General features: G+C 52.9%; 6 protein-coding genes across 6 annotated transcripts; 3 read left to right on the top strand and 3 right to left on the bottom strand.

Annotated features, from left to right (window-relative positions):
* Nucleotides 1-296: 296 nt before the first annotated feature.
* ZRT2 (low-affinity Zn(2+) transporter zrt2) lies at nucleotides 297-1,546 on the bottom strand (the record flags this gene model as incomplete). The annotated part of the gene is made up of 2 exons (XM_064836544.1): nucleotides 297-1,136; nucleotides 1,454-1,546. 2 exons carry the CDS (start codon nucleotides 1,544-1,546, stop codon nucleotides 297-299), a joined length of 933 nt encoding a protein of 310 aa, XP_064695935.1.
* A 1,504-nt stretch (nucleotides 1,547-3,050) lies between these two features.
* LTS14_003841 (uncharacterized protein) lies at nucleotides 3,051-4,299 on the top strand (the record flags this gene model as incomplete). Its single annotated transcript, XM_064836543.1, has 5 exons — nucleotides 3,051-3,237; nucleotides 3,304-3,483; nucleotides 3,542-3,684; nucleotides 3,776-3,941; nucleotides 4,010-4,299. The coding sequence occupies 5 exons, from the start codon at nucleotides 3,051-3,053 to the stop codon at nucleotides 4,297-4,299; spliced, it is 966 nt and encodes a 321-aa protein (XP_064695934.1).
* An 805-nt stretch (nucleotides 4,300-5,104) lies between these two features.
* On the top strand, nucleotides 5,105-6,592 carry LTS14_003840 (uncharacterized protein; the record flags this gene model as incomplete). Its single annotated transcript, XM_064836542.1, has 2 exons — nucleotides 5,105-5,197; nucleotides 5,252-6,592. 2 exons carry the CDS (start codon nucleotides 5,105-5,107, stop codon nucleotides 6,590-6,592), a joined length of 1,434 nt encoding a protein of 477 aa, XP_064695933.1.
* A 223-nt stretch (nucleotides 6,593-6,815) lies between these two features.
* On the bottom strand, nucleotides 6,816-7,424 carry LTS14_003839 (uncharacterized protein; the record flags this gene model as incomplete). The annotated part of the gene is made up of 1 exon (XM_064836541.1): nucleotides 6,816-7,424. The coding sequence occupies one exon, from the start codon at nucleotides 7,422-7,424 to the stop codon at nucleotides 6,816-6,818; it is 609 nt and encodes a 202-aa protein (XP_064695932.1).
* Nucleotides 7,425-7,734: 310 nt separating this feature from the next.
* On the bottom strand, nucleotides 7,735-10,983 carry LTS14_003838 (uncharacterized protein; the record flags this gene model as incomplete). Its single annotated transcript, XM_064836540.1, has 3 exons — nucleotides 7,735-7,814; nucleotides 7,861-9,070; nucleotides 9,643-10,983. 3 exons carry the CDS (start codon nucleotides 10,981-10,983, stop codon nucleotides 7,735-7,737), a joined length of 2,631 nt encoding a protein of 876 aa, XP_064695931.1.
* Nucleotides 10,984-11,552: 569 nt separating this feature from the next.
* LTS14_003837 (uncharacterized protein) lies at nucleotides 11,553-12,798 on the top strand (the record flags this gene model as incomplete). Its single annotated transcript, XM_064836539.1, has 3 exons — nucleotides 11,553-11,903; nucleotides 12,021-12,458; nucleotides 12,511-12,798. The coding sequence occupies 3 exons, from the start codon at nucleotides 11,553-11,555 to the stop codon at nucleotides 12,796-12,798; spliced, it is 1,077 nt and encodes a 358-aa protein (XP_064695930.1).
* Between the last annotated feature and the right edge of the window lie 396 nt (nucleotides 12,799-13,194).

The raw sequence follows: 13,194 nt of genomic DNA, 5'->3' as shown, positions 1-13,194 counted from the left end.
TCATTTTAGCTATATGGAACGAAGCGTCGATACCATCTATACGGCATCTTCCATAGCCACCATTTCTTGAACTTGTCGTTGGGCTATCTGTTGGTGCACGATCCGGGAACGGAGCTGAGAACTTCATGAACTCGTCGGTGGACTTTCCATAGGATCATGGCTGCAGAAGTGGAATAGAGAACAGGCATCTGATCCGTCAAGCTTAGCATAGACCTCAAAATTCCTAGGCACAAGTGACGTTGTAATATTGTCATCGGACTATTTACAGGTAAATCACTACGGACACCTCTTCGGGATCAGGCCCACTTCCCAAGTAGTGCCATCAGACCCGCACCCAAGCACATACAGCCTATAGCTGACAAGACCTCGCCAATAGGTGCTTTCTGCATATACTCACTAAACATGAACTCGTGCGCCATCAGCTCGATCAGACCAGTATAGATCAAAATCCCGGCTGATATCGAGTCGAAGACACCATTGACGATGAGTGTCGTCTGACTGCCTGGCGCAAAGTGAGTCCGTATGCCCAAGCCGACAGCAATGGCGATCGGTGTCGACAGTGCATAGCAGAAGCCTAGCACGTATGGTGTCCACCGACTAGACGATGGCCATTTTATGCTGGCTAATCGTGTTCCTAGTGCGAGTCCCTCGAATGTTTGGTGGAAGGCCAGGACGACGTACAGGGTGGTAAACTCTGCACCAGCCACTGCGAGCGTCAAGCCGATGAAGATGGAGTGGAAGATGACTCCGAACTCAAGGATAGCGATGGCGGTCATTTGTGCCGCATAGCTGTCAGGATCGAACGTCTTCTCACCATGGCGATGTCCAACGCTGCGGTCGTTTTCGATATCGTTGTGGTTGCGACCGTGTGATAGATGATCATCACCAGGTACGTGAGGTCCAGCACAAGTCTCTTCTGTCGACAAATCGTCGGCATCAATCACGGCGTCCTCTGCGCTGCTTAGATCGATGTTCTTCCTATCGTGTTTTTTGGCATGGGCCTGATGGGCCATCTCTACATCATGTTCGTGCTCGTGCGAGTGTGAATAGCCGAACGTTGCGTATCGCATGGCCATGAATTCCAGAATGAACATGGCGAAGATGACGATCAAACAGATTCCTTCCACCCACGAGTACTGCGTGATAGGGCCAGTAAGACATGGATCTGTTAAGGCCGCATTTGCTGGCGCAAGTAGGTGTATGAAAGCAGTCGCTACTATTACGCCAGAGCCAAAATACTGAATCATAGAATTAGCTCATGCTTTTCGAAGGTCTAGATATACGTTTTTGGAATGTCCATCATTTATGGCAACCATTGAAGCTCTGCCGGACGATTCGACACCCATCAAAGTACTGGTCTTCAACATGCAGAACTGATTCGAGCATCCAAGGACGCTGCCAGCGCTGTGCTTTCGAGGGAGGAGATGTGTGTGGAAGTAGTTTTATAGCTCACCTTAGCGATGAAGAAGGCCCATCCAGGCACGGCCACGCCCTTGTGTCTTGCAGCAAACACAGGAAACCATGCCCCTAAGAAGGACCCTATCATGATTACGAAGATCGATGATATTCGGGTTCCAAGACGCCCGTCATAATCGTTGCCACTCCCGCATGTCGACATAGCTGTCCTTCAGTGTCCTACACAGTCCAGATAGATGCAAGAAAGCTGTCGGAGATTGTCCAATGGTTGCCGATTTTTCCCAAGTCTAGGTCGTGGACAGCTTTATGTTGTGGACTGAATCGACTTCCACTAGGGTGATGCTGGTAAGCGAGTCCTGATAGGATGTAATGAGGTTGCTTATGCGAGTTCTCGGATTGCTTCGGTGGTCGTCGATATCATGAGTTGGCCGCACAACTAATCCTTCGACGGAAGTCCGCCGCAAATTTGCGATGGGAATATGTGACTGCAGCGCCCTCGATGTTCAGATTTCCGATATGCTCGAGCCTTCGATGTCGTCCCAGGTAGGCTTGCACTGCCAGTGCCTCACTAAAGTCCAGTCGAGATTGCTACTAAGCGTATTCCAATGCTTGGAGTTGGAATCGAAGATTGTCGGACAAAATTGACATCGAAACTTATCCTCCAAGTAGTACTCTAGATCCTTTCCAATGGCTGCTTTCCACTTCTCATCTGGAGTGCATGTCGAATACTTCTTCTCCTCAACTGAATACCTCTTCTTCGCAAAATCCACCTTGATGGCACGCTAGCAGGGTCCATGGCGATAGCAAAAGCTCGTCATTGTGTTCCAGCCCCGCCATCGCAGTCAATACTCATCAGACTTTGCTTGGGTGGGCCGAGAAAGTGTGTTGCTCATGACTTTCGAACGTTCCTTCAGGCCGACGTCCTTGCTGTGCAGGAGTAAAGCTGAAGGGTGCGAAAAGCATCAATCGTGTTCTCGACGACCGACAACAAAGCTTTTGCGTTCCTGACGAAAAAGCGTAGGGGGAGCTTGCAGAGCCGCCGGATCTGGGTAGAAGCATGGTAATAATAATAAGGATCTGACATGCGTAATAGTCTAATCAAGGGTATTGAAACATGTATCTACAGTAGTAAGTGTCGACTACTCCGTATACTCCATACATCAGTCTCCATAGCTAGTCGTGCAAGAAGTAGCAGACCCGCATTCTAGGTCCTCGCGCCTGGCATCGATGGTTTTCTAAGGCGGGATCCCATCTACTAAAGTCCGTCCCTAACTCCGCCTCATCAATGCAATTGACGATCGCATGAGATAATGCCTCCGACCGTCCTTATGAGTGACCATAACAGTAAGACCACCAGGCGCCAGCATATCTGCCACATATTTGATCCCGGTCAGTGTCTCCGAGGACATGATGACCGGGTAGTAAAGACCGGACTTGGCACCATGTATATCCAGAATCGGAGGAACTTATTGAACATCGAGTACCCGACCGCAGCTCTACGGCCCGCTCACAACGTGTCATCGCACAGCATACCATATAAGAGCGGGATCTAAATTGAGGAACATTCATATCACACTTCTTTCCGTCGACACGCACAACTCGTGTGAAGCCTCACAACAAATAATACTTTCACAATGTCCGCCTTCGAAATCATCACCGGCTTCCTTCCCCACCTATTCTACTCTCAATTCTTCGTCACGCCCAAATACCCATTCGAAGACTTAACAGGCAAGACTGTCATCGTCACGGGAGCGAATACCGGTCTAGGCAAAGAAGCGGCTCGACACTTTGTGCGTCTCAATGCCGAGAAAGTCATCATAGGTTCGTCCCATAAATACCAAATCCGCAACGGTGGCAAAAGTGCTAAGACGTGATTTTCTTCTACAGCTTGCAGAACAGTCGAGAAAGGCGAAGCCGCGAAGAACGATATCGAGCGCTCAACTGGCCGTACTGGAGTTATCGAGGTCTGGAAGCTTGATTTGCAGGATTACGACAACGTCAAGGCGTTTGCGAAGAAAGCGGAGGGGTTAAAGAGGCTGGATATTGTGATTGAGAATGCTGGCATCAGTAGGCTTGACCTTCGATCGAGAGCGAACACGGCATCAGTACTGACTCTTGCCCGCAGATACTTCGAAATTCGTCAAGGCAGGCGGGAACGAGTCGACCATCACAGTCAATGTCACTTCGACGTTCTTGCTGGCTTTGCTCTTGCTTCCTAAGCTTCAACAGTCGGGGAAGGTTAATGCTGTCACGCCCACACTCACTATCGTGAGCAGTGAGATGCATTTTGTTTCTCCGGTACATATGACCATCATCAGACACAACGTTCATCGTGTGACAATACTAATGCTGTGAACAGCTCCCCGAAAAATCTGCACCTTCGGTCTTCGAGACGCTGAATGATGAGAAGACCGCTCGTATGGATCAACGCTACGCGACCTCGAAGCTCCTGGAAGTGTTTGCTTGTCGAGAGATTGCACGCCAGCATCCTATCGACCAGCTAGGCGTTACGATCAACTTCGTCAGTAAGTCCCTCCCTCCTTTCACCGAATCCCGCCCTCGCCATCACGGCCACAGTACTGACGCATCCTAGACCCAGGCTGGTGCCACAGCGAACTAGCACGCGAGATCGACAGCGCAGTCTTCCGCGCCATCACAAGGGTGTTCTGCCGAACGACCGAGGTGGGCAGTCGCACGCTCGTGAATGCTGGTCTTAGTGGTAAGGAGACACATGGGAAGTACTTGAGCGACGACACAATCACGCCTTGTGCTCCGTTGGTGGAGGGAAAGGGTGGTGCTGAGCTCCAGAGTAAGATTTGGAGGGAGTTGGTCGGGCAGCTTGAGGGTATCCAGCCGGGTATTACGAAGGTGTTGGAGGTGTAGTCGATGAGGTCGTTTGACGCTGGCCTGTGAGGTTCGCTGGGGGAGCATCGGCATTGATGTATATGACTCTGATGCACAACCACTCAAGCAATGTATAGACTCTCAGATAGAGACAGACAGGTCACTGCTTGATGCATGCATCGTCATCCGCGCAGAAGGAGGTGGTCGGCCACTGCTTTCTGGCAATAAGGTTGCATTACACTTTCGTCGCTCCAGTTAATATCTTAGGGTAACAGGTTTGCTCACGAGGTTTAACTTTGGGCTCCTGAACAGATCAAGAAACGATGATGAGGGAGATCATATACTTGTACCTACATATACTTTTGCTTTTCCATGGCGCAGCTCGCAACTCCACTGATCGACGTCGCCGTGGCGCTGATCCACAGCTCTGGGCATGGCGATTCGGCGAAGCAGCTATAGTGACTTGTCAAGGCTATATTTGAGTTCCCCCAGCCACAGCACCAACGTTTCAAGGTCAGTGCTGCCATGTGCTCGCTGTCGTTCGTCTCGTCTCGTCTCGATCGTCTGATCTCACTCTACATACTGCCCACCACGTTCTGCCACTCGTGCTGTATGGAATCTCAGTGTCAAGCGGAATAATACGTCCGACTGTATTGGGAGATCGCTGCTCACGAGGCCTGAATCAGCGTCATCACCAACAAGTGAGTCGTCAGCCGCGTCAGCACCGGCGCCCAGGTAACACAGGTGTGCGATCTCGAGTCTCACGAGGCCTTTGTGAACAAATCTGGGACTCGTTATCGCCGAATGAGACATTGGGAAGAGTGAAGCGCATGAGTCTGTCGCCATGCTGCTTCCACAGAATGCAGGGAGTGCGATTGAGGCGAGACAGCAGCCGCCGCCGGACAATGGGGTGAACGGAACGACTATCGCTGTCGCTGTACGTTGTCGCTGTATCTGCAGTACTCTCGAACATTTGCTGACGCTTCCACAGGTCGTTGTATCGCTAATCATCCTCATATCGTTCATACTAGTCTTCTGGTTGTACCTAAGAACGATACGGAAACGAACTTCGAGCTCACGATATATACCAACGCAATTCTTGAAACGAAGATGGGAGAACTGGACGCCAAGAGGGCTCACGTCGCCGAAAGGAGGGTACAGCTCGCGACTGCAGGAAGATCAGTCTGTTCCGACCCTACATCTGCGTAGCGAGAACAGGAGCGCTAGGAATAGTACACAGAATATACTGGACGTCGAGCGCGCGCAAGCTGCTAATACGCTGAACACTGGCGGCGGTCAGGCCGACGCAGGCGCAATATTAGACCGAAGCACAAGCGTGCGCTCCGTCATGACATTGCCAGCATACTCGAGATCTGTCCGAGAAAGCGAACGTGTGCTGGGCAGAGAGGGCGAGCGGGGCGGCATCGACGTGGTGGTGGAAGCTCCAGAGACGATAGACGAGGAGGAGGAGCGCCGAGAAGGCGAGATGGAAAGTCTCTACCAGATCCGCCTCCAGCGAAGACAAGAGATCGCGGAACGAGAAGAACGAAGACGGCTGAGGCGAGAAGCACGAGATAGAGGCGATCATACCGAGCTCAGGCGACTACGGCAGGATAGCAGACGAGCGACGGAGCAGCGCGAAACTGCTGGTGCGCAGGCCATGATCGCCGAGTATCAGGCACAACCACGAGAAAGGAGAGTTAGTAGCGTCAGCTATGCCGAGCTAGGAGTCGCACGACACGACGGCACACGCATACGTGCCAACTCCAACGAGTCGGACCGCCCCTTACTCGACTCCGCAGCTAGTATCAGTGGCGGTGCGAGTATACGGCCGTGGTCAACGCAGGAATCACTACACGCCCATCACCAACGCGATCGCTCAACCAACTCAATCATGACCGCTTCAGACGACGGCTCCGACCTCGATCTCCCGCCCTTTGGCCGAGCAGGTAACGATTACGAGATAGTGGCCCTGAACCAAACACATTCGCGCACCGGCTCCGGTGTACACACTCCCGCGGCGGGGGGCTCAAGAAGTCGCGCCTCTTCTTACAATGCACCCGGGAGACCGTCGCTCGATACACTAGATATTGGTGATCTGCATATACCACCTCACGAGCCGCCTTCGTACGATGGCGAGGGATTCGAGGACGCGCCGCCTTATACTTCGCCTGTGCAGGAACGACCGCCCCAACGACCGGAACCTGAGCGAGCAATATCTGGTGCGCCGCTTTTGCCTGCTATCGGGCGGTTACCGAGTATACGGATAGCGGATGCCACGCCGATTGAGCCGAGGATGGAGATGCAGTGGCCGCAGACTGTACGGGAGTAGGATATGTGGTGGTGTGTACTTCTCATTTTTAGCGCAAGGTGTTCAGGAAGGGGCTTTTGCATATATTGCCTTTGCTTTGGAGTAATGGGATCGCAATCATGATGGCGAATGAAATGAGATCAATAGATACTGTAACGAGTATATACCCGCAAGCACCTAACGCCGACACCTCTCTCCGTCACACTACACATCACACCGTACACCAATAACTGCGCGTCCACACTTACTTCACCCCCTCCCCCAAATCCTTCCCAATAACCACCTCCTCCAACCCCTCCGCCAGAATCTCCCTCCCATGCTCCCCATAAGGAAAAGCTCTCCGTCGGCCAGTATCAACGTATCCGCATCGTCGATACCAAGCCCCCAGCTCAATCCGAGAGTTCACGTACGTCATTTCTAGCCTACTCAAGCCCCATTCATCATGAACATAGGCCTCAGCATATCGAAGTTGGGACAATCCATACCCCTTCCCGTGGTCCGCTGGCTCGGCGGCGAGGAAACCTAGCCAGGCTGCGCCGGGAGAGCGATGGGGTTCAGATGCAGGATCTGAGTCTGGACGGCGGAGGAAGCAGGTTGAGAGGGGCTTCTTTTCGGGGTCGCTGGGTAAGTAGCCGACGAGCATGAGACTTTCTCCAGATTCGATGAACTGGGTTGTGAGTTCTGGGGAGGCAATATCGACTCTTTTGTCCTGCGACTCGTAAAGCCAGGTTTGGCCGGTGGGTTCGCTGCGGAAGGCACGGCTTATGAGGTCTGCTAGAGCTAGAGCGTCGGGACGTGTGGCGAGGCGGTAGGATAGCGGTGGTCGGGTTTCTTTGTCTTTTGTGGTGGCCATGATCCACGGAGATGAGAGTTTGGGTACTGACTTACCCTGTGAGATGCAAAGGTACGTGAGTTTCCCACTCGAAAAGGGCTATCTCTATTTGTGCTCGCCTTCCATGACAGGTACGGCGCCCTAGGGCGTGTGGTTTTGTTATCGTAAGGTTTTCGGGATGTCCGGCAGGCGGTGTGCCTTCCTAATACGGGCGCTCAGCTATACATCCGTGGGAAACTCGGCAAATGTGGACCAGAGTGCATACGAATCGTGCCAAAAATGAATATATCGCGAATGAAGACGTGAGGCATGGTGGTCCGCTCCGAAGTCGTCACTCGGGGGCGAAGCGGAGGGAGAAATCGTCCTGCTTCATGAAGAGATAATCGTCCACGCTATCACGTAGTCTCCTAGCTGTATATACATGCACAATATAATCAAACAGTCAGCCCTTCCATACCAACATTACCTTCGCCGCCAGCCGGTCCACCGCCAAGACTACCCATAAACTCCCTGTACCTAAACACTTCACCCTTTCCTTTCGCCACTGTCAGACCCTTGGCCCCGAAATGTCGCCTACTCGCAAATTCGCCCAGAATACTGTCAACCTCCCGTTCACTGACCTTATAATCCTCCTCCCCGGGCTCTGGCGCCGTATTCACCAGCGCATTCCTCAATTCCATAACATCGATCTGACCACTATCATCTACATCAAATGCCTCGAAAGCGGCGATAAGTTCGTCGTTATGGCTTAGCTGGCCCAGAGGCGATGAGAGGATCTCGAGATAGCGGGCTAGATTCAGTTGCGCGGGAGCGTTGGCAGGGAAGAAGTCGCGGATTGTGGAGGGATTGTTATCCATGCCCATTTGCTCTAGCATTGTTGCTACGGCGGCGGCGTTGACGGTGCCGGAGTTGGAGGAGTCGAGGACTTCGAAGCTTTCGCGCATGCTGCGAAGGAGAGGTGGAGGGACGTGGTTGTAGCCTCCGGAGGCTTTGTTGCTGAGACCGCGGGTCATGGGTGGGCGGGATATGGGTGGTGTTGGTTTGTTGTCGTGAGAAATGGAGGCTGTGAATTGTGGTTGTCGGATTGTCGAGACGGTCGAGGAAGTGGGGATTCGCTGTGCAGTTGGTCGTAACATGGCTTGAGATGGCGTGGCAGCCGCTGATGATTCTGGAGCTGGACCATCATAGAATGGTGATGGCAAGGGCGATGGTAGGTCGCGTACCGGCGATGCTGGCGCGTACGTAGGCGTCTCCTCCCGTGCTAGGTGGGGCGTGGGCGGTGTCATCCTTCTCGTCAAGACCGGCATAGCCTTTGGCGAAGACGTCGCATCGTCATTCCGACTGTATGTGCTCGTATTACTGACTTGCCTGGAGGGACTCTGAGGCACGCCTAGACTGCTCCCTGGTCTGCCGAGACTACTGCCCGGTCTGGCGAAAGGACTTGATGGTCTGTCGCCGGCATTGCTGATCTGTGATGGTCGGCGTACGAAGGGACTATTCTTCTCCGGTGACAGTGAGCCGGCTTTGGTTGGTGATAGACTTGTCGCTAGCTTGGTTGGTGATGATGTGGGCGTTGTTGCTCGGACTGTTGCTGGTGATGCTGAGTTCTGGCGCTTGAAGGGGGACTGTCTGCCCGAGTCGGCGAAGGAGAGAGGGCGTGGTGTTGCCTGACAATGTTAGCATTAGTTCTATATGTTGCTTCGTCGATACATACCATGATCCCTTTGCTCAGTGATCCATTTCAACGCATGAACACTTTAGGGTCTTTCGTCTCGCATGTTTACTCTTCCCCGCAAACAGAGCGTTTCGAGCAGCGACGAACGTGGGAGTCATGTGACTAACCGCATATGGCGGTATAAATTAAGAATACAGGTAGGCTTATTGCACTCCAGAATAACCACACTACTTAGTTACGATCTCCCTGCGTTTGCTCATAAGTCAAGCAATGCTCATGGATCTGTTGAGCATTCTAAATTAGCAGTGACCTTGGCAGCACACCGGGTTGGAAAATGTGGCATGTGGCACGTAGCATGAGCCCTCCTCTTGTGAAAGAAGGAGGCCGCCTGGCACGCGTCTAAATCCCTGACCCGGACCAGCTTGGCGTATCAAGGCTCGTAGGTTACAGACGAAACTCTGATGATGTTGTGAGTATGATAGATGACGCGAAACAGCTTCAGAAGCTGAACAGGCCATTTTTGCCCTTTGCCTGTCTGATCGGATATACGATTAGAGTACTGACAGACAAGCCCACCGTGATGCCAATCGCGATCTCGACCATGCTATAACCAGCATTCAAGACCGTCGTGTTGGCAGATCCAGATATCGCCGAAGCCGTCCCGTTATGTACGAGCTCATCAGCATCTCTCGGACCGCTGATCAAGCTCCCTGAAGCAGCAAAACTCCCAGGTACCTGGAGATAGATCGCAGGTAGCAGCAATGCGATGGCAAGTCCATAGCCAAGGCGTGAGCACAAGTTCGCAAGGACGCCAACAGTAAGAGCACCGATAGCCTGCGTCACTTGTGGGTTGGCTGCGAATCGTCTACCGGCGAAGTAATTGACGAACCACCCACTCAACGAAATGACAACCATGGCAGGCATCTCAGACCATGGTCCTTGGTTGATTATGATGTAGGCGATGGTGAAAGGTGCCACGAAGATAGCCTGCCACCAAAAAGGCCAAGCTGTCGTGCAGGTCGTTGCGGACGTCGCAGCGGGGTCCATTGCGCCGTAGATTGTCGCGCCTATGGTTATGCCAAACGCCAGAAAGAGGATCAAGATGACACCATATACCATGCGTACCGAGCCTGAGACAATGTTTCTTGATTGTAGTTCCAGAGCGCTTTTAGTTATGGTAAGTCCGGGGAGGATCATAACAAGTGATGCCTGGCATACAGCAGAGAAGCATGGTTTAGTTTCTGGTCCGGAAGGTATGGACCCAAATGCTCGAGCTAGTAGTGAGATGACGATGGCCGCGGAGATCTCGAGTATGTGGGCGTACAGCTCCGATCCTGGAGCGAGGGCCGATTCCATGACTCCGAGCAGAGATCCCAAGAAGAATATGATGGGTAGATCGATCGGTCGGGCGCCGTAGGAGACTGGCCCAATGCTTGCGGATGCTAGTCCGTACATGAGGATGCGCAGCCATCTTGGGAACGAAGCTGATTGAGACAAGATGCTGTTCAGTTCGATGGTGGCTTCCTCGACGGTCAGCTCGCCGTGCACGACCCTTTTGTGGACGGCGTGGGCACGGTACAGCTTCGACAGCACCAGTGCTTCATTACACCGCACAATGTGTATTCGCGGCGGATCTTTGGATGTGTCGCCAATGGAGACGATCATGCAGCCGGGAATGTAGAAGGACTGTAGGTATAAGCCCAGTGCATCCAAGGCTTGGCGTGCATATTCTTCCAGACGATGTGTGGGCGCGCCGTAAGTCATGAAGGCGCGGCAGAGGGCGACCAGGTAGATATCTGATGGGTTGGTCGAGCCTGGGCGGGTGTTGTCCTGAGGAGGACCTCGCTCGCGCGCGCTACCCAGTCTTGTAAGATCCATGAGTCGATGCACCTGCGCTTGCTCCATCGCGTCGACTTACGTTGTAGTGTGACACCATGTGCCCAGAAAGCCCATATTCAAGAAGTGTTGATATACGACCACCATCACAGGTAACGGCTGCGGCCACGGCAAATCAGCTGGTTGTTGTCCACTGTACCGTCTCTACGGAAGTGCACAGTTTCTGATTGCTGAAGCTTTTGTTCAAGCTACTCATCAGGGTATCATCGTTCCGGCCGTTGCGCGATCATACTTGGCACGGGGACGGCAGCATGTTTGGCACAACGAGAGAGCGACTCTCTGACTAACATCATCTGCCGCTGCCATATCCACGCAGTACAATCTGACGGCGACTGGCATGGTTTGTATTGGACGCTCTTCCGCTGCTCCTCCATCACGCCGCAGTGCAGACGGAATTCTATCGCTACTGAAATTCTCAAGCTGCAAGCCTGTTGGTGACGCATAGGGTGCATGAGAGATTATTTGAGTCCTGCAGATGGCGCAGGTATGTATGCTTCTTGTAGCGACAACATTAGTCTTGCTTTCCTGTTATCCTCCCCTTGCCTGCTTGCCTGCCTCTTCCACCGACGACCGCCACCATGGGCAGCCAGCAACAAGCAACAGGATCCCCAGTGGCGGACATACTGGACCGCCACCCGTTCGACCTTGCGCAATATGAAGACGTCTACAAGCAAATACATGCTCACCCTGAGCCATCTCTGCACGAGGCCAACACAGCCTCTACTGTTGCTAAACACGCCGCGCTCAAGTCTTACAAAGTCCATGGATCGATCGGAGGACACGGAGTCGCAGCCGTACTTGAGAATGGCAGTGGGCCAGTCGTCTTGCTACGCGCAGACATGGATGCGCTACCAGTGGAAGAGGAGACCGGCTTAAACTACGCGAGCAAAGCCACTTTCACGGACCCAGATGACGGTTCCACTACCGGCGTAATGCACGCATGTGGCCACGATATGCATGTTGCGTGCCTTCTGGCTGCCTCTGCGTGGCTGGCGAAGGAGGAAGTGAAGGCCGAGTGGCGCGGAACATTAATCGTATAATTCCAGCCGAACGAGGAGCGTGGTTCCGGCGCGAAGGCAATGGTGGACGATGGCCTGTACAAGAAAGTACCAGTCCCCGATGTCGTCCTTGCACAGCATGTTATGCCCTCCAAGACGGGCACACTTACGGTAAAGAAAGGAACGATGATTGCGGCGGCAGACAGCTTTAGAATTACCTTGTTTCGTCGCGGTGGGCATGGCAGTATGCCGCAACTCTGCATCGATCCTGTCGTCTTGGCCGCTAATGTTGTCATTCGGCTGCAAGGCATCGTGGCGCGAGAGATCGATCCGGCCGAAGCAGCGGTGCTGACTATCGGGAGTCTTCAGGCTGGACATACCGAAAATGTCATTGCCGACAAAGCTGTGTTGAAAGTTGACATTAGGATCCAGCATGCACAGACCCGAGAGAGGATTCTGAAAGCTATGAAGAGGATTGTCGAGAAAGCATGTAGATTTTCTTCGACATACTGCTAAGCCTGGGTACTGACTGATGCAGGAATGCGAAGCAAGCGACTGTGAGAAGCCACCGACCTTCGAGCAGACCCGTCGGTTTCCCTTGACTGTCAACGACGATACGATAATTTCGAAACTGGGAGACACTTTTGCGGGAGTCTTCGGACAAGCATTTGATCCCAACCCATCAATCGCCAATGCTTCAGAGGACGTTTCTGACTTGGCAACTGCTATGATCGACCGTATTGTATGTGGTTCTTCGACGGTGTCGACGCTGAGAAGTGGGACAAGGCGGAGAAAGCTGGACGGATCGCTGAGGATATTCCCGTGAACCATAGTGCATTGTTCGCACCTGTGATACAACCTACCATGGAGGTTGGGTTCAAAGCGATGTGCGCGGCAGCATTGACAAATCTTGGACGGAGAGAAGGTTGAACATGAACATTGGAGGTCGGTGTCGGAGCCTCTACGTCAAACGTGGAGAGAATATACCTTTTGCGCAGGAGAAAGGAGTAGTCCCGGAAGGAGACTGGTCTATCGACGCTGTGTCCAACTGACTGATAGCATGTCATGCCCTAGAGCAAGAGTGAGCAGGTGACATCAGTGCGCGACGAAAGGCGGTTCTCCGTATCACTGCAGCATCAGGGCCGATGGACATCGAGGGACAGTTCCATCGGGGATTGGCATTGTTTGACTTTCGATTTCTGATATGTCAGTCGATAGACCT

This window comes from Recurvomyces mirabilis (genome assembly GCF_035927965.1).
Source record: "Recurvomyces mirabilis strain CCFEE 5264 chromosome Unknown scaffold_8, whole genome shotgun sequence".
Taxonomy (NCBI): domain Eukaryota; kingdom Fungi; phylum Ascomycota; class Dothideomycetes; order Mycosphaerellales; family Teratosphaeriaceae; genus Recurvomyces; species Recurvomyces mirabilis.
The sequence above is the reverse complement of the archived record's forward strand: the minus strand, read 5'-3'. Positions and strand labels throughout refer to the sequence as shown.